Source organism: Chiloscyllium punctatum, chromosome 26 (assembly GCF_047496795.1).
Source record: "Chiloscyllium punctatum isolate Juve2018m chromosome 26, sChiPun1.3, whole genome shotgun sequence".
NCBI lineage: Eukaryota > Metazoa > Chordata > Chondrichthyes > Orectolobiformes > Hemiscylliidae > Chiloscyllium > Chiloscyllium punctatum.
The window spans coordinates 64378811-64404810 of NC_092764.1; the positions used below are offsets into that span (position 1 = coordinate 64378811).

The 26000-nt window shown below is 48.3% G+C and overlaps 2 protein-coding genes across 4 annotated transcripts in view; one reads left to right on the plus strand and one right to left on the minus strand.

Moving 5' to 3' along the window:
• Positions 1 to 105, minus strand: part of coq9 (coenzyme Q9 homolog (S. cerevisiae)) — a 74574-nt gene extending 74469 nt beyond the window's left edge. For both annotated transcript variants that reach the window (XM_072547553.1, XM_072547552.1), the window contains exon 1: positions 1 to 105. In XM_072547553.1, the coding sequence (XP_072403654.1) occupies positions 1 to 46 (46 nt within the window). In that variant the 5' untranslated portion in view covers positions 47 to 105.
• On the plus strand, positions 81 to 25681 carry ciapin1 (cytokine induced apoptosis inhibitor 1). 2 transcript variants are annotated; one of them, XM_072547550.1, is made up of 9 exons: positions 81 to 138; positions 6079 to 6295; positions 7849 to 7998; positions 14676 to 14749; positions 15649 to 15820; positions 18026 to 18099; positions 23265 to 23383; positions 24077 to 24158; positions 25233 to 25681. In XM_072547550.1, exons 2-9 carry the CDS (start codon positions 6139 to 6141, stop codon positions 25341 to 25343), a joined length of 939 nt encoding a protein of 312 aa, XP_072403651.1. In that variant the 5' UTR covers positions 81 to 138; positions 6079 to 6138; the 3' UTR covers positions 25344 to 25681. The 2 variants fall into 2 exon arrangements, with proteins under 2 accessions (XP_072403651.1, XP_072403652.1); XM_072547551.1 differs by lacking the exon at positions 81 to 138 and adding an exon at positions 155 to 172.
• The last annotated feature ends 319 nt before the right edge of the window (positions 25682 to 26000 follow it).

A 26000-nucleotide genomic window follows, 5' to 3' on the forward strand; every position in this document is an offset into this window, starting at 1 on the left:
CGATGCTCAGTCCTCCCTGAAGTCCGCGCCGCCACAGCGCCGCCATCGTTCCGCGGGTCCTTCCACAGTCTGGGGCGCAGGGTGATGACGTCAGGGAGAGGGGGCGGGGCGACCGACAGAGAGCCAGTGCGAGAGGGGGTGAGTGTGGGAGAGGGAGGAGGAGGAATAAAGGGTAAGGGGAAAGAGAGTGTGAGGAAAGCGAGGGGGGTTATGGGGAAAACGAGAGAGAGAGAGAGATTGATTGAGGGTAAGGAGAGAGAGAGAGAGACAGAGTGTGTGAGGGTTAGGGGAAAACGAGAGATGAGACAGAGTTGGGGGTAAGGGGAAAGTGCACGAGACAGGGAGAGTGTGAGGGTATGGGGAAAGCGAGAGAAAGAGAGTTGTGGGTAAGGGGAAAACGAGAGAGAGAGAGAGTTGGGGGTGAGGGGAAAATGAGAGAGAGAGAGTTGGGGGTGAGGGGAAAGCGAGAGAGAGAGAGAGTTGGGGGTGAGGGGAAAATGAGAGAGAGAGAGTTGGGGGTGAGGGGAAAATGAGAGAGAGAGAGTTGGGGGTAAGGGGAAAGCGAGAGAGAGAGAGTTGGGGGTAAGGGGAAAGCGAGAGAGAGAGAGTTGGGGGTGAGGGGAAAACGAGAGAGAGAGAGTTGGGGGTAAGGGGAAAGCGAGAGAGTTTGGGGTAAGCGGAAAGCGAGAGAGAGAGAGCGTTGGGGGTGAGGGGAAAGCGAGAGAGAGAGAGAGAGTTGGGGGGAAGGGGAAAGCGAGAGTGAGAGTTGGGGGGAAGGGGAAAGCGAGAGTGAGAGTTGGGGGTGAGGGGAAAGCGAGAGTGAGAGTTGGGGGTGAGGGGAAAACGAGAGAGAGAGAGTTGGGGGGAAGGGGAAAGCGAGAGAGAGAGAGTTGGGGGTGAGGGGAAAACGAGAGAGAGAGAGAGTTGGGGGTGAGGGGAAAGCGAGAGAGAGAGAGAGTTGGGGGTGAGGGGAAAACGAGAGAGAGAGAGAGTTGGGGGGAAGGGGAAAGCGAGAGAGAGAGAGTTGGGGGAAGGGGAAAACGAGAGAGAGAGAGAGAGTTGGGGTGAGGGGAAAACGAGAGAGAGAGAGAGTTGGGGGTGAGGGGAAAACGAGAGAGAGAGAGAGTTGGGGGGAAGGGGAAAACGAGAGTGAGAGTTGGGGGTAAGGGGAAAGCGAGAGAGAGAGAGAGTTGGGGGGAAGGGGAAAGCGAGAGTGAGAGTTGGGGGTGAGGGGAAAGTGAGAGAGTTGGGGGTAAGGGGAAAGCGAGAGAGTTGGGGGTAAGGGGAAAGTGCACGAGACAGGGAGAGTGTGAGGGTATGGGGAAAGCGAGAGAAAGAGAGAGAGTTGTGGGTAAGGGGAAAACGAGAGAGAGAGAGTTGGGGGTAAGGGGAAAGTGAGAGAGAGAGTTGGGGGTAAGGGGAAAGCGAGAGAGTTGGGGGTAAGGGGAAAGCAAGTGATGAGAGAGAGTTGGGGGTAAGGGGAAAGCAAGTGATGAGAGAGAGTTGGGGGTAAGGGGAAAGCAAGTGATGAGAGAGAGTTGGGGGTAAGGGGAAAGCGAGAGAGTTTGGGGTAAGCGGAAAGCGAGAGAGAGAGAGCGTTGGGGGTGAGGGGAAAGCGAGAGAGAGAGCGTTGGGGGTGAGGGGAAAGCGAGAGAGAGAGTTGGGGGGAAGGGGAAAGCGAGAGCGAGAGTGAGAGTTGGGGGGAAGGGGAAAGCGAGAGTGAGAGTTGGGGGGAAGGGGAAAGCGAGAGAGTTTGGGGTAAGCGGAAAGCGAGAGAGAGAGAGCGTTGGGGGGAAGGGGAAAGCGAGAGTGAGAGAGAGTTGGGGGTGAGGGGAAAACGAGAGAGAGAGAGAGTTGGGGGTGAGGGGAAAGCGAGAGAGAGAGAGAGTTGGGGGGAAGGGGAAAGAGAGTGAGAGTTGGGGGTGAGGGGAAAGCGAGAGAGAGAGAGAGTTGGGGGGAAGGGGAAAGCGAGAGTGAGAGAGAGAGTTGGGGGGAAGGGGAAAACGAGAGAGAGAGTTGGGGGTGAGGGGAAAGCGAGAGAGAGAGTTGGGGGTGAGGGGAAAACGAGAGAGAGAGTTGGGGGTTAGGGGAAAGCGCGAGAGAGAGAGAGTTGGGGGGAAGGGGAAAGCGAGAGAGAGAGTTGGGGGTGAGGGGAAAGCGAGAGAGAGAGTTGGGGGTGAGGGGAAAACGAGAGAGAGAGAGTTGGGGGTGAGGGGAAAGCGAGAGAGAGAGAGAGTTGGGGGGAAGGGGAAAGCGAGAGTGAGAGAGAGTTGGGGGGAAGGGGAAAGCGAGAGTGAGAGAGAGTTGGGGGGAAGGGGAAAGCGAGAGTGAGAGAGAGTTGGGGGGAAGGGGAAAGCGAGAGTGAGAGAGAGTTGGGGGGAAGGGGAAAGCGAGAGAGAGAGTTGGGGGGAAGGGGAAAGCGAGAGAGAGAGAGAGTTGGGGGGAAGGGGAAAGCGAGAGAGAGAGTTGGGGGTGAGGGGAAAGCGAGAGAGAGAGTTGGGGGTGAGGGGAAAACGAGAGAGAGAGAGTTGGGGGTGAGGGGAAAGCGAGAGAGAGAGAGAGTTGGGGGGAAGGGGAAAGCGAGAGTGAGAGAGAGTTGGGGGGAAGGGGAAAGCGAGAGTGAGAGAGAGTTGGGGGGAAGGGGAAAGCGAGAGTGAGAGAGAGTTGGGGGGAAGGGGAAAGCGAGAGAGAGAGTTGGGGGGAAGGGGAAAACGAGAGAGAGAGAGAGTTGGGGGTGAGGGGAAAACGAGAGAGAGAGAGTTGGGGGGAAGGGGAAAGCGAGAGAGAGAGTTGGGGGGAAGGGGAAAGCGAGAGAGAGAGAGAGAGTTGGGGGTAAGGGGAAAGCAAGAGAGAGAGAGAGAGTTGGGGGGAAGGGGAAAACGAGAGAGAGAGTTGGGGGTGAGGGGAAAGCGAGAGAGAGAGTTGGGGGTGAGGGGAAAGCGAGAGAGAGAGTTGGGGGTGAGGGGAAAACGAGAGAGAGAGAGAGTTGGGGGTGAGGGGAAAACGAGAGAGAGAGAGAGTTGGGGGGAAGGGGAAAACGAGAGTGAGAGTTGGGGGTAAGGGGAAAGCGAGAGAGAGAGAGAGTTGGGGGGAAGGGGAAAGCGAGAGTGAGAGTTGGGGGTGAGGGGAAAGTGAGAGAGTTGGGGGTAAGGGGAAAGCGAGAGAGTTGGGGGTAAGGGGAAAGTGCACGAGACAGGGAGAGTGTGAGGGTATGGGGAAAGCGAGAGAAAGAGAGAGAGTTGTGGGTAAGGGGAAAACGAGAGAGAGAGAGTTGGGGGTAAGGGGAAAGTGAGAGAGAGAGTTGGGGGTAAGGGGAAAGCGAGAGAGTTGGGGGTAAGGGGAAAGCAAGTGATGAGAGAGAGTTGGGGGTAAGGGGAAAGCAAGTGATGAGAGAGAGTTGGGGGTAAGGGGAAAGCAAGTGATGAGAGAGAGTTGGGGGTAAGGGGAAAGCGAGAGAGTTTGGGGTAAGCGGAAAGCGAGAGAGAGAGAGCGTTGGGGGTGAGGGGAAAGCGAGAGAGAGAGCGTTGGGGGTGAGGGGAAAGCGAGAGAGAGAGTTGGGGGGAAGGGGAAAGCGAGAGCGAGAGTGAGAGTTGGGGGGAAGGGGAAAGCGAGAGTGAGAGTTGGGGGGAAGGGGAAAGCGAGAGAGTTTGGGGTAAGCGGAAAGCGAGAGAGAGAGAGCGTTGGGGGGAAGGGGAAAGCGAGAGTGAGAGAGAGTTGGGGGTGAGGGGAAAACGAGAGAGAGAGAGAGTTGGGGGTGAGGGGAAAGCGAGAGAGAGAGAGAGTTGGGGGGAAGGGGAAAGAGAGTGAGAGTTGGGGGTGAGGGGAAAGCGAGAGAGAGAGAGAGTTGGGGGGAAGGGGAAAGCGAGAGTGAGAGAGAGAGTTGGGGGGAAGGGGAAAACGAGAGAGAGAGTTGGGGGTGAGGGGAAAGCGAGAGAGAGAGTTGGGGGTGAGGGGAAAACGAGAGAGAGAGTTGGGGGTTAGGGGAAAGCGCGAGAGAGAGAGAGTTGGGGGGAAGGGGAAAGCGAGAGAGAGAGTTGGGGGTGAGGGGAAAGCGAGAGAGAGAGTTGGGGGTGAGGGGAAAACGAGAGAGAGAGAGTTGGGGGTGAGGGGAAAGCGAGAGAGAGAGAGAGTTGGGGGGAAGGGGAAAGCGAGAGTGAGAGAGAGTTGGGGGGAAGGGGAAAGCGAGAGTGAGAGAGAGTTGGGGGGAAGGGGAAAGCGAGAGTGAGAGAGAGTTGGGGGGAAGGGGAAAGCGAGAGTGAGAGAGAGTTGGGGGGAAGGGGAAAGCGAGAGAGAGAGTTGGGGGGAAGGGGAAAGCGAGAGAGAGAGAGAGTTGGGGGGAAGGGGAAAGCGAGAGAGAGAGTTGGGGGTGAGGGGAAAGCGAGAGAGAGAGTTGGGGGTGAGGGGAAAACGAGAGAGAGAGAGTTGGGGGTGAGGGGAAAGCGAGAGAGAGAGAGAGTTGGGGGGAAGGGGAAAGCGAGAGTGAGAGAGAGTTGGGGGGAAGGGGAAAGCGAGAGTGAGAGAGAGTTGGGGGGAAGGGGAAAGCGAGAGTGAGAGAGAGTTGGGGGGAAGGGGAAAGCGAGAGAGAGAGTTGGGGGGAAGGGGAAAACGAGAGAGAGAGAGAGTTGGGGGTGAGGGGAAAACGAGAGAGAGAGAGTTGGGGGGAAGGGGAAAGCGAGAGAGAGAGTTGGGGGGAAGGGGGAAAGCGAGAGAGAGAGAGAGAGTTGGGGGTAAGGGGAAAGCAAGAGAGAGAGAGAGAGTTGGGGGGAAGGGGAAAACGAGAGAGAGAGTTGGGGGTGAGGGGAAAGCGAGAGAGAGAGTTGGGGGTGAGGGGAAAACGAGAGAGAGAGTTGGGGGTTAGGGGAAAGCGCGAGAGAGAGAGAGTTGGGGGGAAGGGGAAAGCGAGAGTGAGAGTTGGGGGTGAGGGGAAAGCGAGAGAGAGAGTTGGGGGTGAGGGGAAAGCGAGAGAGAGAGTTGGGGGTGAGGGGAAAACGAGAGAGAGAGAGTTGGGGGTGAGGGGAAAGCGAGAGAGAGAGAGAGTTGGGGGGAAGGGGAAAGCGAGAGAGAGAGAGAGTTGGGGGGAAGGGGAAAGCGAGAGAGAGAGAGAGTTGGGGGGAAGGGGAAAGCGAGAGTGAGAGAGAGTTGGGGGGAAGGGGAAAGCGAGAGTGAGAGAGAGTTGGGGGGAAGGGGAAAGCGAGAGAGAGAGTTGGGGGGAAGGGGAAAACGAGAGAGAGAGAGAGTTGGGGGTGAGGGGAAAACGAGAGAGAGAGAGTTGGGGGGAAGGGGAAAGCGAGAGAGAGAGTTGGGGGGAAGGGGAAAGCGAGAGAGAGAGAGAGAGTTGGGGGTAAGGGGAAAGCAAGAGAGAGAGAGAGAGTTGGGGGAAGTGGAAAGAGAGAGAGTTGGGGGGGTAAAGTGTAAGCGAGAGATGAGAGAGAGTTGGGGGGGTAAAGTGTAAGCGAGAGATGAGAGAGAGTTGGGGGTAAGGGGAAAGCGAGAGATGAGAGAGAGAGAGTTCGGGGTTAGGGGAAAGCGAGAGATGAGAGAGAGAGTTCGGGGTTAGGGGAAAGCGAGAGATGAGAGAGAGTGTTGGGGGTTAGGGGAAAGCGAGAGATGAGAGAGAGAGAGTTCGGGGTTAGGGGAAAGCGAGAGATGAGAGACAGTGTTGGGGGTAAGGGGTGAAGTGAGAGAGTGGGGTATGGGGAAAGCGAGAAAGAGAAAGAGAGAGGGGCACGGAGTGAGAGAGAGGGGGTATGGGGAAAGCGAGAGAGAGTGAGAGGCGTATGGGGTGAACGTGAGAGAGAGTGGGGGTAAGGGGTGAACGAGAGAGAGTGGGGATAAGGGGAAAGCGGGAGGGAGAGAGAGTTGGGGGTAAGGAGAAAGCAAGAGAGAGGGAAAGTGGGGGTAAGGGGAAAGCGAGAGAGAGGGAAAGTGGGGGTAAGGGGAAAGTGAGAGAGAGGGAGAATGGTGGTAAGGGGAAAGCAAGAGAGAGGGAGAGTGGGGTAAGAGGTGAAGCGACAGAGAGTGAATGGGGGTGAGGGGAGTGGAAGTTGGTTAGTTGTTAAATTATTTGATTTCTTGTAGGAAGGGCTCGGAGTCTGTGCTCCCAATAATTGAAAGTGTGTGTGTGATTCTCCGAGAGTGATGGATCAGTTTGACATCCGGAAAGGCCACAATGTGGCTGTGATCTGGGACTACTCCGCTTCTGCGGAATCACAGACCAAGCTAGTGCAGGATATTCGAGCAGTCACTGGCCAATCAGGCTATGTGGCAATGGAAAACATCGATAGACTACAGATTTGTAAGTTCTACAGCTTCTGTGACTTTTTGCATCAGCCCAGCCTGAGGGCCCCCTTCCCATTAGCTTAACACACCCTCCCCCACCACCGCCTCTGTACAATCCAGACCCTACTGTCCCACTCCCACTTCCATACAACCACACGGTGGTTGGGCGGCACAGTGGTTAGCACTGCTGCCTCACAGCGCCAGAGATCCAGGTTCAATTCCCGCCTCAGGCGACTGACTGTGTGGAGTTTGCACATTCTCCCCGTGTCTGCGTGGGTTTCCTCCGGATGCTCCGGTTTCCTCCCACAGTCCAAAGATGTGCAGGTCAGGTGAATTGGCCATGCTAAATTGCCCGTAGTGTTAGGTAAAGGGTAGATGTAGGGACTTCCCAGCAATCCCCACATTGCTGCCCACAATCCTGCCTTGCTTCACTCCCTGCTTTCACCCCCCCCCCCCCCACCACCGCAGTGCACATTCACTTCACCCTCCCTTCTGCCTTCTCCCGCTCCCCTCAATCCCTCTCTCTCCCACAACCCCTACCCCTTTCCTCCCTATCTCCCCATTATATCCCCTCTCATTCCTTTATATCTCCCCTCCCCCTTCTCTCCATTCTTCCCCCACTCCTACCCATCCTCCTTGTCCCCACATGCACCCTCCACCCTGGGCTCCCACTCTTCCCGTGCTCCCTCACTCACCCTCCCACCGACTCCCGCTGAGGCTCCCCCCCCCCCCCCCACCCCACCCCCCCAAATAAGCTAGGAGAGGAAACACGGCATGGTGATCGGAGTTCCCGAAATGAGGGCAGGGGATGGAGTGGTAGGTATCCTTCACAGTGGTATAGCATGGGTCTAAATGTTCGCACCCCTGGTGGGGCAGGTAATGTTCCGGTAGTACTTGGGCAACACCTTCCTTAGATTGGCTTGGTTGAAGTCACCAGTCACAACAAATGACCTCTAGTGCTCCGTCTCCAGGGTGGTAGTGGTGTTGTACAGCACACCCAGAGCTCCCTCAACCTTTGCTTGTGGCGGTGTGTAGCAGCGGGAAATCCCCGTGGTAGATAGAAGGGGCAGCATTTGATGGTGAGGAATTCAAAGTTTGGGGAGCAATGGCTGCCCAGGGTTGCAATGTCCGGGCACCACAAGTTGATTAAAAAGCAAACCCATCCACCCTTTGATAGAATTCCTGAAGAAGGGCTCATGCCCGAAATGTTGATTCTCCTGCTCCTTGGATGTTGCTGCGCTTTTCCAGCAACACATTTTCAGCACCCTTTGTCTTACCCAAGGACACTGTATAGTCTGTACGATGGATAGAAAAGCCATCAGTCTGAAGTGCGCAGTTGGGAATGGATGGGTTGAGCCAGGTTTCTGTGAAGCAGAGTCCGCAGCAGTCGCTCCGTTCACGCTGGGGTGGGGGCGGGGTGGTCTTGAAACCGTGTAGTCTCAGTCTTACTAGCAGGCCAGCATGTTTACCCCGCTTCCTCGCAGGTTTCTTGCACGTTTGTTCCTGCTGTGCTACAGGCTCTTACTGTGTTGCTTCATGTGTTTCAACGATTGTTCTGCCTACTTACAGCTGCCCATAGACAATCCACCTTTGACCTTGTGCTGTCAGGCATCGTACGAAGCTCTGCCACCGTGCACAGTTTTGAAATCTTTGCTGAAGTCGCTCGAATCCTGAAGCCTGGAGGGAAATTTTACTTCACAGAGCCCGTATGCAGATCAGGTGATCTTCCCGTTTGACCTTTGGCTGGGTAGTACCAGATCTGATGTCTCTGTCGGTTATTGTAAGTATGCTGGAGTTACTGAGGATCAATGAGCAGAGCATTTGAGTTAATGTTTCAGTTCAGTGCTGCAAAGTATGTGGTGGGAAAGGAAGAAAGCTGAGAGACAGAAGATGTGTCTATAGGCACTGTCGTCCAAAAAGAAAAATAGAGTTGGTGAATATAGTTTGAAAATGTCACGCTCAGTGTTAAGTCCAGAAGACGATAAGATGTTACAAATAAGGGGAATGCAAGTTACTCTCTCAGCTTGCAAGGTTGTCTCAGAAGCAAATCACATCTAATCTATCCTGCAGCACAGTGACTGCCTTAATCAGATCTTTGTTCACTGTGAGTCGTGCAAACTCACAAATGGGCCAACCTTCATTCCTGGAAAGTACCAGTGTCCCTCAAATTACCCTGGAATCACGCAGCGTCTCCATTTGAACTGTTTAACAAGCATTTTCAAGTTGCTGCAATGCAACAACTATCACAAGTGATAGTTCTCACTAATAGGTACTGTTAATAAGATTCAGTTCAGAAAGATGTTGTGCAATGTGGTATAAGGGTTTCAGTGCCAGTGCACTGCCAGGTTGTACATGTTAATGATTGGGACGTGGTATTCCTTTGGTTGTTTGTAATAGACAGATTAGTAGACATATTCAACAGCCCACGCTTGTAAATACCAACACAAAATGGTTGTCCAGACATTACATGACTGAAGCTAATGACTGGGCAAGATGCCCAGCGTGCTCATTATCCTGCAATTAACAGTTTGCTAAGTGTTAATCGATTGTAACTTATATAATCACACAACTCTCTGTATTTCGTCGGAGTGACTAGTGGCCATTCGATGGAGCTGCCCGCCTTGGCTCTCCGTATGAGCTTACGAATAAACCAGTCAACATTCAAGGCTTGTGTGGCACGGTGTTTCTAAATTGGACTGCTATGAGCGAGTTACCCACTGCATAATTTACTTCTTTCCCCAACACCCAGTTTGGGTTTTGCCAGGGTCACTCAGCTCCTGATCTCATTACAGCCTCAGTTCAAACATGGAGAAAAGAGCTGGATTCCAGAGGGGAAGGGAGAGTGACAGCCCTTGACATCAAGGCTGCATTTGACTGGGTATGGCATTAAGGAGCCCCGGACAAACTGGAATCAATGGGTATTGGGGGCAAACTCTCTGCTGGTTAGAATCATACCTGGCACAAAGTAAGATGATTGTGGTTGTGGAGGGTCAGTCATCTCAGCTCCAAGACATCTCCGCAGGAGACCCTCAGGGTAGTGTCCCAGGCCCAACAATCTTCAGCTGCTTTATCAATGACCTTCCCTCTGTCATAACGTCAGAAGTGGGGATGTTCGCCAATGATAGCACAATGTTCAGCACCATTCACGATTCCTCAGATACTGAAGCAGTCCATGCTTAAACGTAACAAGCTCTGGACAATATCCAAGTTTGTTCCAGCAAGTGGCAAGTAACATTCGTGCCACACAAATGCCAGACACTGCCCCTTGACATTGAGAGACACTCTAATCACCGCCCCTTGATATTCAACGATATTACCATCACTGAATCCCCCACTGTCAACATCCTTGGGGTTACTGTTGGCCAGAAACTCAACTGGACTCACAACATAGACACAGTGGCTGGAAGAGCAGGTCAGAGACTAGGGATACTGTGGTGGGTAACTCACCTCCTGACACCCCAAAGTCTATCCACCATCTACAAGGCACAAGTCAAGAGGCTGATGGAGTATTCTCCACTTGCTTGGATGGGTGCAGCTTCAACGACACTCAAGAAGATTGACATCATCCAGGACAAAGCAACCTGCTTGATTGACACCACAGCTGCAAACATTCAATCCCTCCACCACCGGCGCTCGGTAGCAGCAGTGTGCACTATCTACAAGATGTACTGCAGAAGTTCACCAAAGATCCTTAGACAACACCTTCCGAACCCACGATCACTTCCATCTAGAAGGGCAAGGGCAGCAGGTACTCGGGAACACCATCACCTGCAAGTTCCCCTCCAAGCCACTCACCACCCATTCTTTCACAGTCATTGGGTCAAAATCCTGGAATTTCCTCCATACCAGCATTGTGGGTCAACCCACAGCAAGTGTATTGCAGCGATTCAAGAAGGCAGCTCACCACCAACTTCTCAAGGGCAAGGAGGGATGGGCTAGTCAGCGAGGTCCAAATCCCACAAATGATTTTTTTAAAAACTGTGTTAGAATAATAGAACTGAACAGCATGGAAACAGACCCTTCAGTCCAACTCATCTGTGCTGACCAGATATCCTCAATTAATCTAGTCTCATTGGCCAGCATTTGGCTTATATCCTTCTAAACATTCCTTGTCATAAACTCACCCAGATGCCTTTTAAATGTTTTAAATTTAAATATTTGTACCAGCCTCCACGATTTCCTCTGGGTGCTCTTTCCAATTGCAGCACCACCCCCTGCATGCAAAAGTTGCCCCTTACAACCCTTTTAAATCTTGCCCCTCTTGTAAACCTATGCCTTCTAGTTTTGGATTCCCACCCCAGAGAAAAGACCCTATCTATGCCGCTCATGATTTTATAAACTTCTAGAGGGTCACCTCCCTCAGCCTTCGACACTTGAGGGAAAATACCCCAAACCTATTCAGCTTCTCTCTATAGCTCAGACTCTAACCCTGGTAACATCCTTGTAAATAATTTCTGAACCCTTTCAAGTTTCACAACATCTTTCCTATAGCAGGGAGACCAGAATTGAACACAGTATTCCAAAAGTGGCCGAACCAATGTCCTGTACAGACACAACATGACTTCCAAACACCTACAGTCAGTGCATTGACTAATAAAGTATACCAAACGTCGCTTTCACCATCTTGTCAACCTGTGGCTCTACTTCCAAGCTATGAACCTGCATTCTAAGATCTCTTTGTTCAACAACACTCTCCAAGACTCTACCATTCAGTCTTGTCTTGATTTGCCTTTCCAAAATGCAGCACCTCACATTTATCTAATATAACTGCAGAATAGAGAATAGTATTTAGATTAGATTAGGTTCCCTACAGTGTGGAAACAGGCCCTTGGGCCCGAAGAGTAACCCACCCAGACTCATTTCCCTCTCACTAATGCACCTAACACTACGGGCAATTTAACACGGCCAGTTCACCTGACCTGCACATCTTTGATCTGTGGGAGAAAACGGAGCACCCGGAGAAAACCCACACAAACACGGGGAGCATGTGCAAATTCCTATTAATGCACAGTTAATAATAGGTGCATTAGAATGAAAGAGAAAGTAACTAAGTGTAAATAAGATTGGGGAGTCTCAAGCATAGATTACCATGTGGAAACTTGCTATTGTGGTGATAAGATACCTTGGTCAAGGAAGATCTAGGCTGGGTGTTAAATATTCTTGAATACAGGGTTTTCAGGAAATGAGGAGGAATGGCAGTCATGATCCAGCAGAGGATGTCCCAGAGAGACCAATGACAGAATTTGTTTGGCTGAAGCTAATCATTAAATAAGGGGCAATGACATTGCTTGGTCTAGTCTATCGATCACCAATTAGTGGGAAAGACAACGAGGAACAAATTTCTGGACTTAATGACTTGAATGTGGATGGAGGTAGCTGGTGTGCAAAAGGCAGAAGCAAAGAGTTCCTGGCTGTGATCCTGAGCTATGAGGTAGGCTATTTAGGTCAAGATTATTTGACAGTAGGAGGAAGTTTAGGGATTACTGATCATTCAAAAGATTTAGAGGAACTGAAAATAAATTGCAAAAAACAATCCAGGGTAAGAATATCAACTAGGAAGAGCTAACTTCAGTGGGGTAAGAATGAACTTTGAATAAATGGGCGGCAAAGTGGTTAGCACTGCTGCCTCACAGGGCCAGAGACCCGGGTTCAATTCCCGCCTCAGGCGACTGACTGTGTGGAGTTTGCACGTTCTCCCTGTGTCTGTGTGGGTTTCCTCCGGGTGCTCCGGTTTCCTCCCACAGTCCAAAGATGTGCAGGTTAGGTGAATTGGCCATGCTAAATTGCCCGTATTGTTAGGTAAGGGGTAAATGTAGGGGTATGGGTGGGTTGCGCTTCGGCGGGTCGGTGTAGACTTGTTGGGCCGAAGGGCCTGTTTCCAAACTGTAAGTAATCTAATCTAAAAAAAATTGAATCTTAGGCAAAACAGTAATCGACTCAGTGTAAAGAAGAGCGAATTGGGGTAACATCACAATCGATTCCTAAATCCGGAGCTTCCAGGATAAAGAAACATAGAAAGTAATATGAAGAAGAAAATGATTGCTTATGACAGCAGATAAATATGATTGAGAACCAGGCTGAAAATGGAAGGTTCAGAGGGGAGGTGAAAAGGAGAATAAGAGACACAAAGCGAATATGTGAGGGGGTTTGCAGCTAACATGAAAGGTGACAAAAACTTTCAGGAAGACCTTCAATCAGCCTGAAACCCCATTCTGTGTTTGGCCTGTTCCATGTGAGCAGCAGGCACAGTCCCAAGAGATTGAAACAAATACTTGTAAATTGCTGTTTCTTCTGCAAGATGCGTTTGGGACCTTAGCTAGTGAGGAAGAATGGGTGAAAGGGCAGCTACTGTAACGCATGGGAAAACACTGAGCGAAGAGGGCAGAGTGTTGAACTAATTGAGAAATTAGTTGAGGATGGTTCTTCCGGAATGCCAATGTGTTTGTTAGTAGCGTCCTCCTGAGGATTGTGGAAGTTATAGGAGCTCATCCCATGGTACAGAGCCCGATGTGAGGACAAGGGGGAGCCCGATCATGGTTCTGAGGCACAAGGGGGTTAACAGAAGTAGTGTGCGAAATTGGATGGATATGCTCGAGGGCCCTGTTGGTTGAGAAAAGTGAAAGTATTTTGAGCTGAAGGTTGTCTGACTGACATCCGATGCCTTGGTTGTCTCCAAATGTCAGTTATCACTTGCGGTGTACCTCAGCGAGTCTCTGACTGAACGGAAAGTGAGGAGCCCCTGATATTAGCCCTTTGTACCCACTCCTCATGTCGCTGATATCAATGTGTGTCCAGAAATCATTCACTGTGTGCTTGAAAAGTACTAGGGTGCAGTGACCTCCGCAGATGCAGCTAGAGTATTTTCGTATTGTGAACTTGGTGGTACTGGGCACTTTATCTTGTTGTTCCTTGTGCCAGGCAGTGAGACAATGCCCAGTAATTAGCTCTCACTGTCCAGTCTGAGGCAGACAAAGATTCGGTTGGAGAATTCACTGGGGTCTGTCTTCAATGCGATTTTCAGTCCCTTCTGTCCTAAGGTTGATGATATCTGAGCACATTGAAAGGATGGTTGGCTGCAGGGGCAATGTCACAGCAGGCATGCTCCTGTCTTTGCTGAATCTCCACACACATCTGAGTCACTGCAGAGGGGCCTGGTGTGGTCACATCAGGGGCATTGAGCAGGAATGCCCTGCTAATAGGTAGCAGTCATCTCTGCACGGTGGCACAGTGGTTAGCACTGCTGCCTCACAGCGCCAGGGACCTGGGTTCGATTCCCACCTCGGGCGACTGTGTGGAGTTTGCACATTCTCCCCGTGGGTTTCCTCCGGGTGCTCCGGTTTCCTCCCACAGTCCAAAGATGTGCAGGTTAGGTGAATTGGCCACGCTAAATTGCCCATGGTGTTCAGGGTTATGTAGGTTAGGTGCATTAGTCAGGGAAGATGAGTAGTAGGGTGGGGGATTGGGTCTGGGTGGGATACTCTTCAGAGGGTCAATGTGGACTTGTTGGGCCAAATAGCCTGTTTCCACAATGTAGCAATTTTATGATGATCTCCCTCTCCCTCTGCCTATGTTTCACTGCGCAGTGGAACAAAAGGGTCAAGTTACCTTGGTCCGGTTCTGGAGGCTGTAATATTAGCTGTCAGTACAGAGCAGGTTAACGAAGAGAAGCAATGGCCAAGTAGTATTATCACCAGACTATTAATCCAAAGACCCAGGCAATAGTCCCATATGGGTGGCACAGTGGCTCAGTGATTAACCCTGCTGCCTCACAGCACCAGGGTCCCGGGTTCGATTCCAGCCTTGGGCAGCTGCCTGTGTGGAGTTTGCACGTTCTCCCCGTGTCTGCGTGGGTTTCCTCTGGGTGCTCTGGTTTCCTCCCACAGTCTAAAGCTGTGAAGTTAGGTGAATTGGCCATGCTAAATTACCCCATAGTGCTCCAGGATGTTTAGGTCAGGTGCATTAGTCAGGGGTAAATATAGAGTAATAGGGTGGGGGAATGGGTCTGGATGGGTTACTCTTCAGGGGTTGGTGTGGACTTCTTGCGTTGTGAAGGGTCTGTTTTCACACTCAAGGGATTCTATAATGTCTATCATTTCTATTCTGGGGAACCAGCTTCAAATGCCGCCATGGTTGAACTTGAATTCAATGATTTAAAAAAAAAGAGTCTAATGACAATGAAACTTGTCGATTTTAGAAAAATGTCCTTTAGGAAAGAAAATCTGCCATTCTTACCTGGTCTGGCCTACATGTGATTCTAGATCCACAAATCTCAGCTGCCCTCTGGGCAAATTAGGGATGGGCTACAAATATTGGTGATGCCAGTGATGTCCATGTCCCATGATTGCATAATAATAATGAAAAACCTCTAACCTACTGTTTTCTCATGTCTGCCGTAGGTAACTCCAGACTGAAGACAGGCTCACAGCTCACCTCCAACCTAAAACTTGCCGGCTTTACAGAGATCACTGAGGTAGATAAGTCCACTTCATGTGTTACCTTAGGTCACCCCAGAGGAGGGTGGGAGCGAGGAGTTTCGGGGACCAAACAACCACAGTGAAGAGTGCTGGGAGTCCAAATCTGGAGAAGAGGGGGTGGGATTGTGGAGTCTAAAAGACCAGATGTGGGTGGGGAGGGCTGGAGTGGGTGGAGAATGATGGGCTGGGGTGGAGGGTGAGGGAGCCGGTGGTGGATGAGGAGACACCAAGGGGTGAGGTGTTGGTGGTAGTGTGGGGTCAATATGGTCTTCCTTCAGATCGGGGCAGTGAAGAACACTTAAAACATTAACTCTATCTCTCCCACAGATGTTTCCAGACCTGCTGAGTTTCTCCAGGATTCTGTATTTGTTACAGATTTGCAGCATCTGCAGTATTTGATTATTGTGGGAGTCCTCACTCTGGACTGACTGCAGTCACCTTCTAGTGCAGTTTCCAATGACATTTTTTCAATGTCTCTTTTTGTCCTAAAGGCTCAGGGTGTTCCTGTTGTTGGACCCAGTGCCAGTGGCACCTCAGGCTAGTCCGGCCTAATGCTAACACAAGTGGGAACGTAGGATCCAAGCCTGGGTACATTACAGCTTCTGACCTCAATGTTCAGCTGAAAGGTCCTTGAGCTGAGGCTCCTAGACCTCTGAGATTGTCCAAGCATTCTTGTTCTTCTTTTCACTTTCACTTGGCAGCAAGGGACAAGTGTTGTGCAAGGCCATCTCTTGCTGTAATTCTCACCTTATCCAGTTGGCTGCTCTGTGTTGAGGGTGGATGTACCCCCAGAGGTCCTGGAGTCCCTCTGCCTCAGGTCAGGTTCATTCATTTGGGAGTCCTCCTAACGGTGGTAGTGGCAGTAACAGAATCCATGGGCTTTGCTTCTTCACAGATACAGTCTGACCCTTTAACAGACGAAGAACTGAATTCGATAAAACAATTTGTTGGCTACAAGAGTAATGATTTGACTAAGATGCACTTGAGTGCGAAGAAACCAGACTTTGAAATTGGATCATCCGCTCAACTGAAACTATCATTCGTAAAGAAGCCAAAAGCAGTAGATGGTAAGTATTGTCTGGTGAGAACTCTTGTTGAAGTATGATTATTTGCTGCTCTGTGCTGGAGGCAGGGTTAGATACAGCCTGGTCATTGATACAAACATCCCTGGAATAAATAGAAAAACAAGATTTTCTATTGCTTGTCAGTCTAACTGTTGACATGTAGAGTTCAGCACCATTCCAGTTCTCCCATCAGGACCTGCTGCTGCATACTCTCATCACACTGCACAGAACAGCAGAGAATACTCCCCATACTTTCAAAAACGCAGGCAGCTCAAACAGTTTGAAATGCAGACTGCCACCATCTGGTACTCCCAGGATAGGTACAGCATAAGCACTAAATATAGAGTAAAACTGCCTCTACACTGTCTGCATCAAAGAGTTCCAGGACAGGGATAGCATGGGTTTAGGTCAAGTAAAGTTCCCTCAACTCTTAAACTGAACGTAATGCAACCTTGACACTGTCCCGTCAAACACTCCAAAGGCAGGTACACAGTATGGGGTTAGATGCAGTGTAACACATCCTGTACTATTTTAAACTGACAGTAAAGTTAGATTTAATCTTTTAAACTGAAGTAAGACTTCTTTTATCTTTGTAACTAAAAATAATGCTGCTTTTACACTGTTCCCATCAAACAGTCAGAGGGCAGGTATTATATGAGGTTAGTAACTGAGTAATGTTCCTTCTGTTCTTTTCTTTAAACTGAAAAACAGAGCTCCATCTTCCCTTTTGACCTGAAAATAAGACCATAAGACATAGGAGTGGAAGTAAGGCCATTCGGCCCATCGAGTCCACTCTGCCATTCAATCATGGCTGATGGGCATTTCAACTCCACTTACCCGCATTCTCCCCATGGCCCTTAATTCCCCCGAGACAACAAGAATCTATCAATCTCTGCCTTGAAGAGATTTAGCGTCCCGGCCTCCACTGCACTCTGCAGCAATGAATTCCACAGGCCCACTACTCTCTGGCTGAAGAAATGTCTCCGCATTTCTGTTCTGAATTTACCCCCTCTAATTCTAAGGCTGGGTCCACGGGTCCTAGTCTCCTCGCCTAACGGAAACAATTTCCTAGCGTATTTTTTAAAATTGAAAGTAAAGCTCTCTCAATGCTATTCCCATCAAACACTCCTGGGCCAGTGTCAGTAAGGAGTTAGATACAGAGTAAAGCTCCATCTACTCTTTTAAACTGAAAGTAAAGCTGCATTTTTCATTATCCCCATCAAACCCAGAGCAGAGCATCTTAGTGCATCTTAGTCAAATTTTAGCCAACAAATTGTTTTATCGAATTCAGTGATTTTAGATACAGAGTAAAACGACCTGTGCAGTGTCTTCTTTAAGCACTCCTCTCTCTGTCTGAGTCTCTAAACACTCCTTCCAGGTGTTACACTGATTTACTTGTGCATCTTTTAATCTAGTTTCCTGTGTTCACAATGTTGTCTCCGCTATACTGGGGAGACTTAATCGCAGACTGGGTGGTTGCTTTCAGAGACCTACACCCAGTCTGTGAGCATCTTGACCTTCCAGTCACTTGTGAATGTAATTCTGCAGCTTGCTCTCAGACTCACATTTCTGATCACAGTCGGCTGCACAGTTTGAGTGAAGCCCAACTCCAGGCCCAGGAACAACACCTCATTGCACTCCTTGGACTCAAAATTGAGTTCAACAACCTTCAGACTGTAATTTCTGCCTGGCTGCAGGTTAGCTACTTTGTTGTGTTAGAGCTTTTGGTTTTAATCCTGTTCTTCTCATTTTGCTGTCAGACAGCAGCTGTTTATCGTTCTGTCATTTGCACATCCTCCGAGTAGAAGCTTTTATTCCTTTAATTATTCCTTTGCCACCCACTTAAGTTCAGTCCTCTCTTTGTCAGGTAGTCTTGGCTGTCTCCCCACTACCTCAGAACCTCCCTCTTCCACCCTCCCCCATTTCAGTAGCAGTAAAACTAAGCTATCTCTAACTTAGCATTGATGAAGGCTTCTGACCTGAAAGCTTAATTCTGTTTCTCTCCTTGTGGGTACTGCCAGACCTGCTAATTGTTTTCAGCATTTTACTCTCCAGGCAAGGTTCTCCATTGAGTTTATGCAGCTAGGGTGTGTAGGAACTATTACTGTGACTGTCTACTGCTGCTGGGTCACTGCAGTTGGTCAGCCACTGAGAATAGGTGAGGTGTGAGAGAATGTTCAGGCTCATCCTTGAAATTTGATGTTGCAGAGAAACCACAGCTGGACCCCAGCACGAGGAAGGCTTGGACCCTGTCAGCCACTGACATGAATGATGATGATGTGGTGAGCTTATCTTTTCTAACCCATGCGTACTGTCCTGTGCTTCAGCCTTCTCAGGAGGGCAGGGGGAATGAAGGCGGAGCAGAAATACCTGACCCACACGCCTATTCCTTGAGGTCTATGTCGAGATGCCTAGCAATGGTGATACCCCTCTCTGACGTTTATGGCCACTCTCAGTGGTGTGCTGTTGGATGGTCTGCAGCATTGGGTGTGACACAGTGAGCTTGTGTTCATCCTCCCTTCCTCTCCACCAAAAAGTAGCTGGGTGGGTTTCATACTCGACACTGAGAAGGAGCAGGATCCAGTGCAGACTTGAACTCTCCGTCTTTTGATTCAGAGGGAAGAGGGCTCTGAGTCAAGCCAAACTTGATATCGTTCCTTAAAGAAGAGGTGCAAAGCTGTTCACAGTATTCCAACTGTGGCCTGACTAGTGCCTTGTATAGTTTTAGCAAGACCTCCTTACTGCCATACTCCATTCCCTTTGAAATAACTTGAGCAGTGTTTAACTAGTTTGGATTCTATTTGCATAAGGAGCATGGAGAAGCTGGGATTGTTCCTGGAGCAGAGGAAGTTTAATAGTATCGCTTCCTGTTACCAGGCATATTGATAGAGCAAATGAGAAGTTTGTTTAAACTGGTAGGAGGTTTGGGAACCAAATGAGACATTTTTGGGATAATTGGCAGGGAACCATGAGCGTGGATGAAAGCAGATTGATTCAGAGCTTGCAAAAGAGAACCTGGGTCTGAGTTCCTCAGCATCAAACTGCATTGCAACAGCTTGCAGTAGCTGAGAAATGCTCCTCTTACCAGAAATGCCCACACCTCGATAAGACATATATAATCCCACGGTAAAGGGGTGGCAGTGGTTAGCACTGTTGCCTCACAGCGCCAGAGACCCGGGTTCAATTCCTGCCTTGGCCAACTGTCTGTGTGGAATTTACACATTCTCCACGTTTCCTCCGGGTGCTCTGGTTACCTCCCACAGTCTAAAGCTGTGCATGTTAGGTGAATTGGCCATGCTAAATCGCCCATAGTGTTAGGTGAAGGGATAAATGTAGGGGGATGGGTTGCTCTTCAGTAGGTTGATGTGGACTTGTTGGGCCAAAGGGCCTGTTTCCACACTGTAAGTCATCTAATCTAAAAAAAAACTTGCACCAAATGTGGTAGACATAAGGATCATGGAAGAGCTGCCTGGGAAGGAAGGGAGCTAATACCTGAGCTGGCACCAGCCCACAAAATAACTGTTGCAAAGAGCATCTTTCATTGAAGTATCAGAGAGACTGGAGATACTCAGTTCAAATTCATAGAACATTACAGCGCAGTACAGGCCCTCCAGCCCTCAATATTGTGCTAACGTGTGAAATCCATCTGTAGCCCATATAACCTACAATATTCCATTATCATCCATATGTTTATCCAATGACAATTTAAATGTCCTTAATGTTGGTGAGTCAGCTACTGTAGCAGGCGGGGCATTCTCTGATTAAAGAACCTACCTCTGACGTCTGTCCTATATCTATCACCTAGGCAAAAATGGGGACTGCAGATGCTGGAGATTAGAGTTGGGAGTGTGGTGCTGGAAAAGCACAGCAGGTCGGGCAGCATCCGAAAAGCTGAAAAATCAACGTTTCGGGCAAAAGCCCTTCATCATTCCTGAAGAAGGGCTTTTGCCCGAAATATCGATTTTCTTGCTCCTTGGATGCTGCCTGACTCCTTGGCTCTATATCTTTCACCCCTCAGTTTAAAGCTATGTCCCCTTGTGCTAGCCATCGCTATCCTAGGAAAAAGGCTGTCACTGGTCACTCTATCTAACCCTCTGATCATCCTGTATGTCTCTATTAAGTCACCTCTGAACCTTTTTCCTCTCTCACAAAAACAGCCTCTCAAGTCCCACAGCCTTTTCTCATGAGAGCCTCCCTCCACACCAGCAACATGCTGGTAAATCTCTTCTGAACCCTATCCAATGCTTCCACAGCCTTCCTATAATGCGATGACCAGAACTCTACGCAATACTCAAACTGCGGCCGCACCAGAGTTTTGTACAGCTGCAACATGACCTCATGGCTCTGAAACTCAATCCCACTACCAATAAAAGCAACCACACCATATGGCTTCTGAACAACCTGTCAACCTGGGTGGCACCCTTCAGAGATCTATGTATATGGGCACCAAGATCTGTCTGCTCATCCACACTACTAAGAATCTTACCATTAGCCCAGTACTCTGTATATCTGCTATTCCTTCCAAAGTGAATCACCTCACACTTTTCCACATTAAACTCCATTTGCCACCTCTCAACCCAGCTCTGCAGCTTATCTATGTCCTTCTGTAACCTGCAACATCCTTCTGCACTATCCACAACTCCACTGTGCTTAGTGTCATCCACAAATTTACTAACCCATCCTTCTGCACCCTTATCCAAGTCATTTATAAAAATGCAATCAACTGTACACCACCAGTAACTGAACTCCAGGATGAACATTTCCTATCAACTGCCACCCTCTGTCTTTTTACAACTAGCCAATTTCTGATCCAATAGTCTACCGTGGGGAATCTTATCAAATGCCTTACTGAAATCCATGTACACCACATCAGCCGCTTTACCCTCATCTACCTGTTTGGTCACCTTTCAAAGAACTCAATCAGGTTTGTGAGGCACAACCTACGTTTCACAAAACCGTGTTGACTATCACTAATCAAATTATTCCTTTCTAGATGATTATAAATCCTGTCTCTTATAATCTTTTCCAACACCATACACAATCAAAGTCAGGCTCACTGGTCTATAATTACCAGGGTTGTCTCTACTCCCCTTCTTGAACAAGGGGACAACATTTGCTATCCTCCAGTCTACTGACACTATTCCTGTTGACAATGATGACATAAAAGATCAAAACCAATGGCTTTGCAATCTCCTCCCTTGTTTCCCAGAGAATCTGAGGATAAATCCCATCTGGCCCACATTTTCCAGAATTGCTAACATCTCCTCCTTTATTAACCTCCAATTCCGTCTCGTATCTCAGTATTCTCCTCGACAACATTTGCTTTTACCTGTGTGAATACTGATGAAAAATATTCTTTGAGCACTTCTCCTATCTCCTCGGACTCCATGCAGAACTTCCCACTACTATCCTTGACTGGCTGTAATCTTACTCCAGTCATTCTTTTATTCCTGACATACCAAAAGAAAGCTTTAGGGTTTTCCTTGATCCTACCTGCCAAAGACTTTTCATGTTCCCTCCTGGATCATCTTAGCTCTCTCCTTAGGTCCTTCCTGGCTAACTTGTAACTCTCAAGCACCCTAACTGAGCCCTCATGTCTCATCTTTACATAATAAAAAAATCACACAAACCAGGCTGTAGTCCAACAGATTTATTTGGAAGTACTAGCTTTTGGAGCACTGCTCCTTCATCAGGTGGTTGTGGAGTGTAAGATTGAGAGACACAAAATTTACAGCAAAAGTGTACAGTGTGATATAAGACCATAGGACATAGGAGTGGAAGTAAGGCCATTCGGCCCATCGAGCCCACTCCGCTAACTTTCAGAAAGAACTGAAACCAACATGGTCATTCTAAAAGATGAGAGACTTAACAAACAATCCAGCTATTTTTCAATATATAATTTCAGTTACATCACACTGTATACATTTCTGTAAATTCTGTGTCTCACAATCTTATACTCCAAAACCACCCGATGAAGGAACAGCACTCTGAAAGCTAGTGCTTCCAGTTAAACCTGTTTGACTGTCACCTGGTGTTGTGGATTTTTAACTTTATACAGCCTAGTCCAACACCAGCACCTCCAAATCATCTTTACATGAGCCACCTCCTTCCTCTTGACAAGAGATTCAACTTCTTTAGTAAACCATGGTTCCCTCACTCGACCACTTCCTCCCTGCCTGACAGGTACAGAGTTATCAAGGATGCACAGTAGCTGTTCCTTGAACAGCTCCACATTTCAATTGTACCCGTTCCCTGCAGTTTCCTTCCCCATCCTATGCATCATAAATCTTGCTGAATCGCATCATAATTGCCTTTCCTCCAGCTATAACTCTTGCCCTGTGGTATATACCTAACCCTTTCCATTGCTGAAGTAAATGTAACCGAATTATGGTCACTATCACCAAATTACTCACCTCCCTCCAAGTCTAACACTTGGCCTGGCTCATTACTCAGTACCAAATCCAATGTGGCCTCGCCTCTCGTTGTCCTATCTACATACTGTCAGTAGACCCTCCTGCACACATTGTGAAAGGAAGAATATTACTTTGGTAGGGTTGTCCACAGACTCTCATAACTACAGCTAAGAATATATAATAGGAATAGCAGAAAAATGGGCTATTATTTAAATGGTGAAAAATTGTAGCATGCTGCCTCTGCAGGGGGGGGGTGGGGTGGGGGGTTTGTGGTGGTGGTGGTGGGGGGGGGTGGGGGGGTACCTGAGTGTCCTGATGCATGAATCACAAAAATGTCTGTTTGCAGGTGGATCGCGAGTGGAATATTGTACTTCATTGCTAGAGGGGTGCAGTTTAAACATAGGGAGGATGTGTTTCAGCTATATAGGGTGCTGGTGAGGCAGTTTTGGTCTCCTTATGTGAGAGAGGATGTACTGGCACTGGAGTAGGTGCAGAGAAGGCTCACTAGTTTGATTCTGGAATTGAGAGGGTTGGCTTATTTGGAGAGATTGAGTAGCCTGGGACTGTGCATATTGGAATTTAGAAGAATGAGGGGTGATCTTATAGAAACATATAAAATTATGAAGAGAATAGAGAAGGTAGAAGCAGGGAGGTTGTTTCCACTGGTGGGTGAAACTAGAACTAGGGGCAAAGCCTGAAAATAAGGGGGAGCAGACTGAGTTGAGGTGGAACTTGTTCAACCAAAGGGTTGTGAATCTGTAGAATTCCCTGCCCAGTGAAGCAGTTGAGGCTGTCGCATTGAGGCAGAGATAGATTTTTGAATAGTAAAGGAATTAAGAGTTAGGGTGAGTGGGTAAGTGAAGTTGAGTCCACAGAAAGATCAGCCATGATGGTCTGATAGTCTACTGCTGCTCCTGTTTTTTATGTTCTTATGTATAAGTAAACGCTGCCTGTGGCGCACACAACCTGCACAATAGGCAGAGGAGGAGCTGCACAGAGTGACAATTCAACCATCTCTCCCTGCCTTTTCCTAGGATCTTATTGATTCTGATGAACTGCTGGATGAAGACGATTTGAAGAAACCAGATCCTGCCTCGCTCAGAGCTATGGACTGTGGAGATGGCAAGAAAAAGAAACGGGCCTGTAAGAACTGGTCAGTGTCTCACACTTTGTCAGGTTACTCTAACAAGAAGTAGTCAGTGTCACACACTGAACATTAAAGTCCAGTCAGACAATTAGCCTGTTTCTCCATCTTCCTCCCGCCCTCCAATCCACTGACACTCAGCATTGACATTCTCTGGTAAGAACTGGTCAATGTCACACACTCACAGTCACATGGCATGAGTAAAAACAGTCAGAACCCTGCAGTTTTTCAGGTTACACTAAGAAAAACTGATCCATACCTCTCATTCATGTCAGAATGGGAACCGGGCATGTTGAATGTGATTCTGTAGGTGTATAAAGGCATGTTAAGTTAAGTTTGTGATAGGGCACTTTGAGTGTGGTTATAGAATTGTATCATGGCATGTTGAGTGTAGTTACGGAAGTACAGAGAGCCTATTAAATATGGTCATAGAGGTGTATTAAGGGCAGTGTTGACAAAGTAGTGTATAAGGGCATGTTGAGTGTGGTCATGGAGGTGTATAAAGTCATGTTTATACACTGGAGGTGTATCAAGGCATTTAGAGTCTGATTAAAGAGGTGCCTCAATGCATGTTGGCAGTGATTCTGGAGGTTTCTCAGGGCATGTTGAGTGAAGTTACTGAAATGTGCTTGAGGTTTTAATTCTTTACATTTGGTGAGCCTATTTGAAATGTGACTGGCTGTCTCTGTCTCTGTGTTTCAGTACGTGTGGGCTGGCTGAAGAACTGGACGGCAAAGGATCTACTGATGTCAAGAAACTGCAGGTGAAATCGTCATGTGGAAGTGTGAGTATTGGCAGGAACTTGAGCACAGCAGCAGTCATCCTGTTAATGTGAAGAGGTTGTCTGAGATCTGTTTAAAATAATGCCAGTGCTTTTTCATCCAACACACTTACTTGAGGATCACTGATTCCACTTCACAGTTTAAAGTACTCACGAGATACTGCTTATCTATTCAGAACATGCTTGTGCTTCAGTGATCAGCAAAAACTGCTACAAACTGCCAAAACCCATATTTAAATTTGTAATGTCATCTTCATAATGAGATAGACCTTGTGTTCACCAGATCAACTTGTCTTTGGGAAGCTTTCCAGTCTAACCAGTGTTAAGCCCTCAATATCTTTTTTTTTATTATTGAGCTTTGCCCCCATGCTGTATGTATTCTGATAGCAAAGGTAAAGTCCCAGGGTGTCAACTGTGTTGGCAACAGTGTTAACCCCTCCACAGCTATTGAGGGAGTAGTCAACAAAATTCATTCTCAACAGTGCTTCCCAGCATTCTCACTTGAATATTCCCCTTAATTGTTGGCTGTCATGAAGTGCTGCTGTGTGTGGATTGCAGCTGACCAGTTTTAAGGTGGAGTTTGCTGTGCAGGGGAAACGATTACAAAAGCTAATAACATCTGCTTTGCAACTGTGGATACTGGAAATCTGAAATAACGGTAAAGTTTTTATGATAGAGAATTTTTTACGTACATAATTGTTTTGAGCAGAAAAGTGTCAAATAAACATAAGGTGATGCATTTCTTGATAAGATAAGTACATACAAAATCCTATTCGAACAAATGTGTTCATTATTTGTGGACATTGCTAGCTAGGCTGCAGTTTCCTACAGGTAAAGCTTGCTAGTTAGTGACTTTGGCGAAAGATTTGTAGCTCAGGTTGAGGTTGCTAGTGTCTAATTTCAAATGTCTTTCTCTGTCTCTTGTGTGCTCTCTCTCTCTCGCTTGCTGTCTCTCTGCATGCATCCCACCCCCACCCCCAAAGTTATTACATATTCACCCTGTGTTATTATGTTTGTTGTCTATCATGTGGTTTGGATTTGCAATAATGATAACCTTGCTTCCTTTGACTGTTGTAGTGCTACCTCGGTGATGCGTTCCGTTGTGCCAGCTGCCCTTACATGGGGATGCCTGCCTTCAAACCCGGTGAAAAGATCTTGTTAGCTGACCAGACTCTCACCGATGCCTGACTTGTTTTGAATGGGGTTTGACATGTGGTGATGCAGTGTGTTTCACCGGCACTACAACCACGCGGTAGATATTCTCTCTGAACTGAACTCTGGGCTGTTTGTTCTTCTGTTTCCAGCAGAGTGATTGAGCTCTGCTTAAATTGGGTACCTCAGACGGATGCAGCAGTCACATTCTGACCAACACGAGGTTTATTTGTAATCTGTGTGGTGTTTTCTGACACCAGAGGAATAAATGTAACAAGTTTTACTGTTCTCTCACCACGGCTGTGTATATTGAATGATTTTGGTGCTGATTTTTTTTTTCTGTCATATAGTACAATTAAATGAGTGTCAACTTATGTTGCTGTCCTCTAATTTCATGGAGCTGGCTTTCGTTATTCTCCAAGGTGTCCTTTACCTGTCACGTCCCAGCAATTGGTACTGAAAAAGGCTGTCATTTTTTTGTTCATTCAAGGGATGTGGGCATCACTGGCTGAGCCAGTATTGCCATGATAATGAACTGCCTTCTTGAACCACTACAGCTCATGTGCTGGAAGGAGAACTACAATGTTGTTACAGAGAAAGTTCAAGAATTTTGACCCAGTGACACTGAAAGGATGGTGATCTATTTCCAGGTCTAGTTGATGAATGACTTGTACCTTGTAGATAAGTTTCAGG

Bases quoted from the DNA above. Each gene is read 5' to 3' on its own strand.
- ciapin1 (XM_072547550.1), top strand. From the start codon at position 6,139: ATGGATCAGTTTGACATCCGGAAAGGCCACAATGTGGCTGTGATCTGG. The intron at 18,100-23,264 runs GTGAGCTTATCT...GCCTTTTCCTAG, and splicing joins ACATGAATGATGATGATGTG to GATCTTATTGATTCTGATGA. The intron at 23,384-24,076 runs GTCAGTGTCTCA...TCTGTGTTTCAG, and splicing joins AAACGGGCCTGTAAGAACTG to TACGTGTGGGCTGGCTGAAG.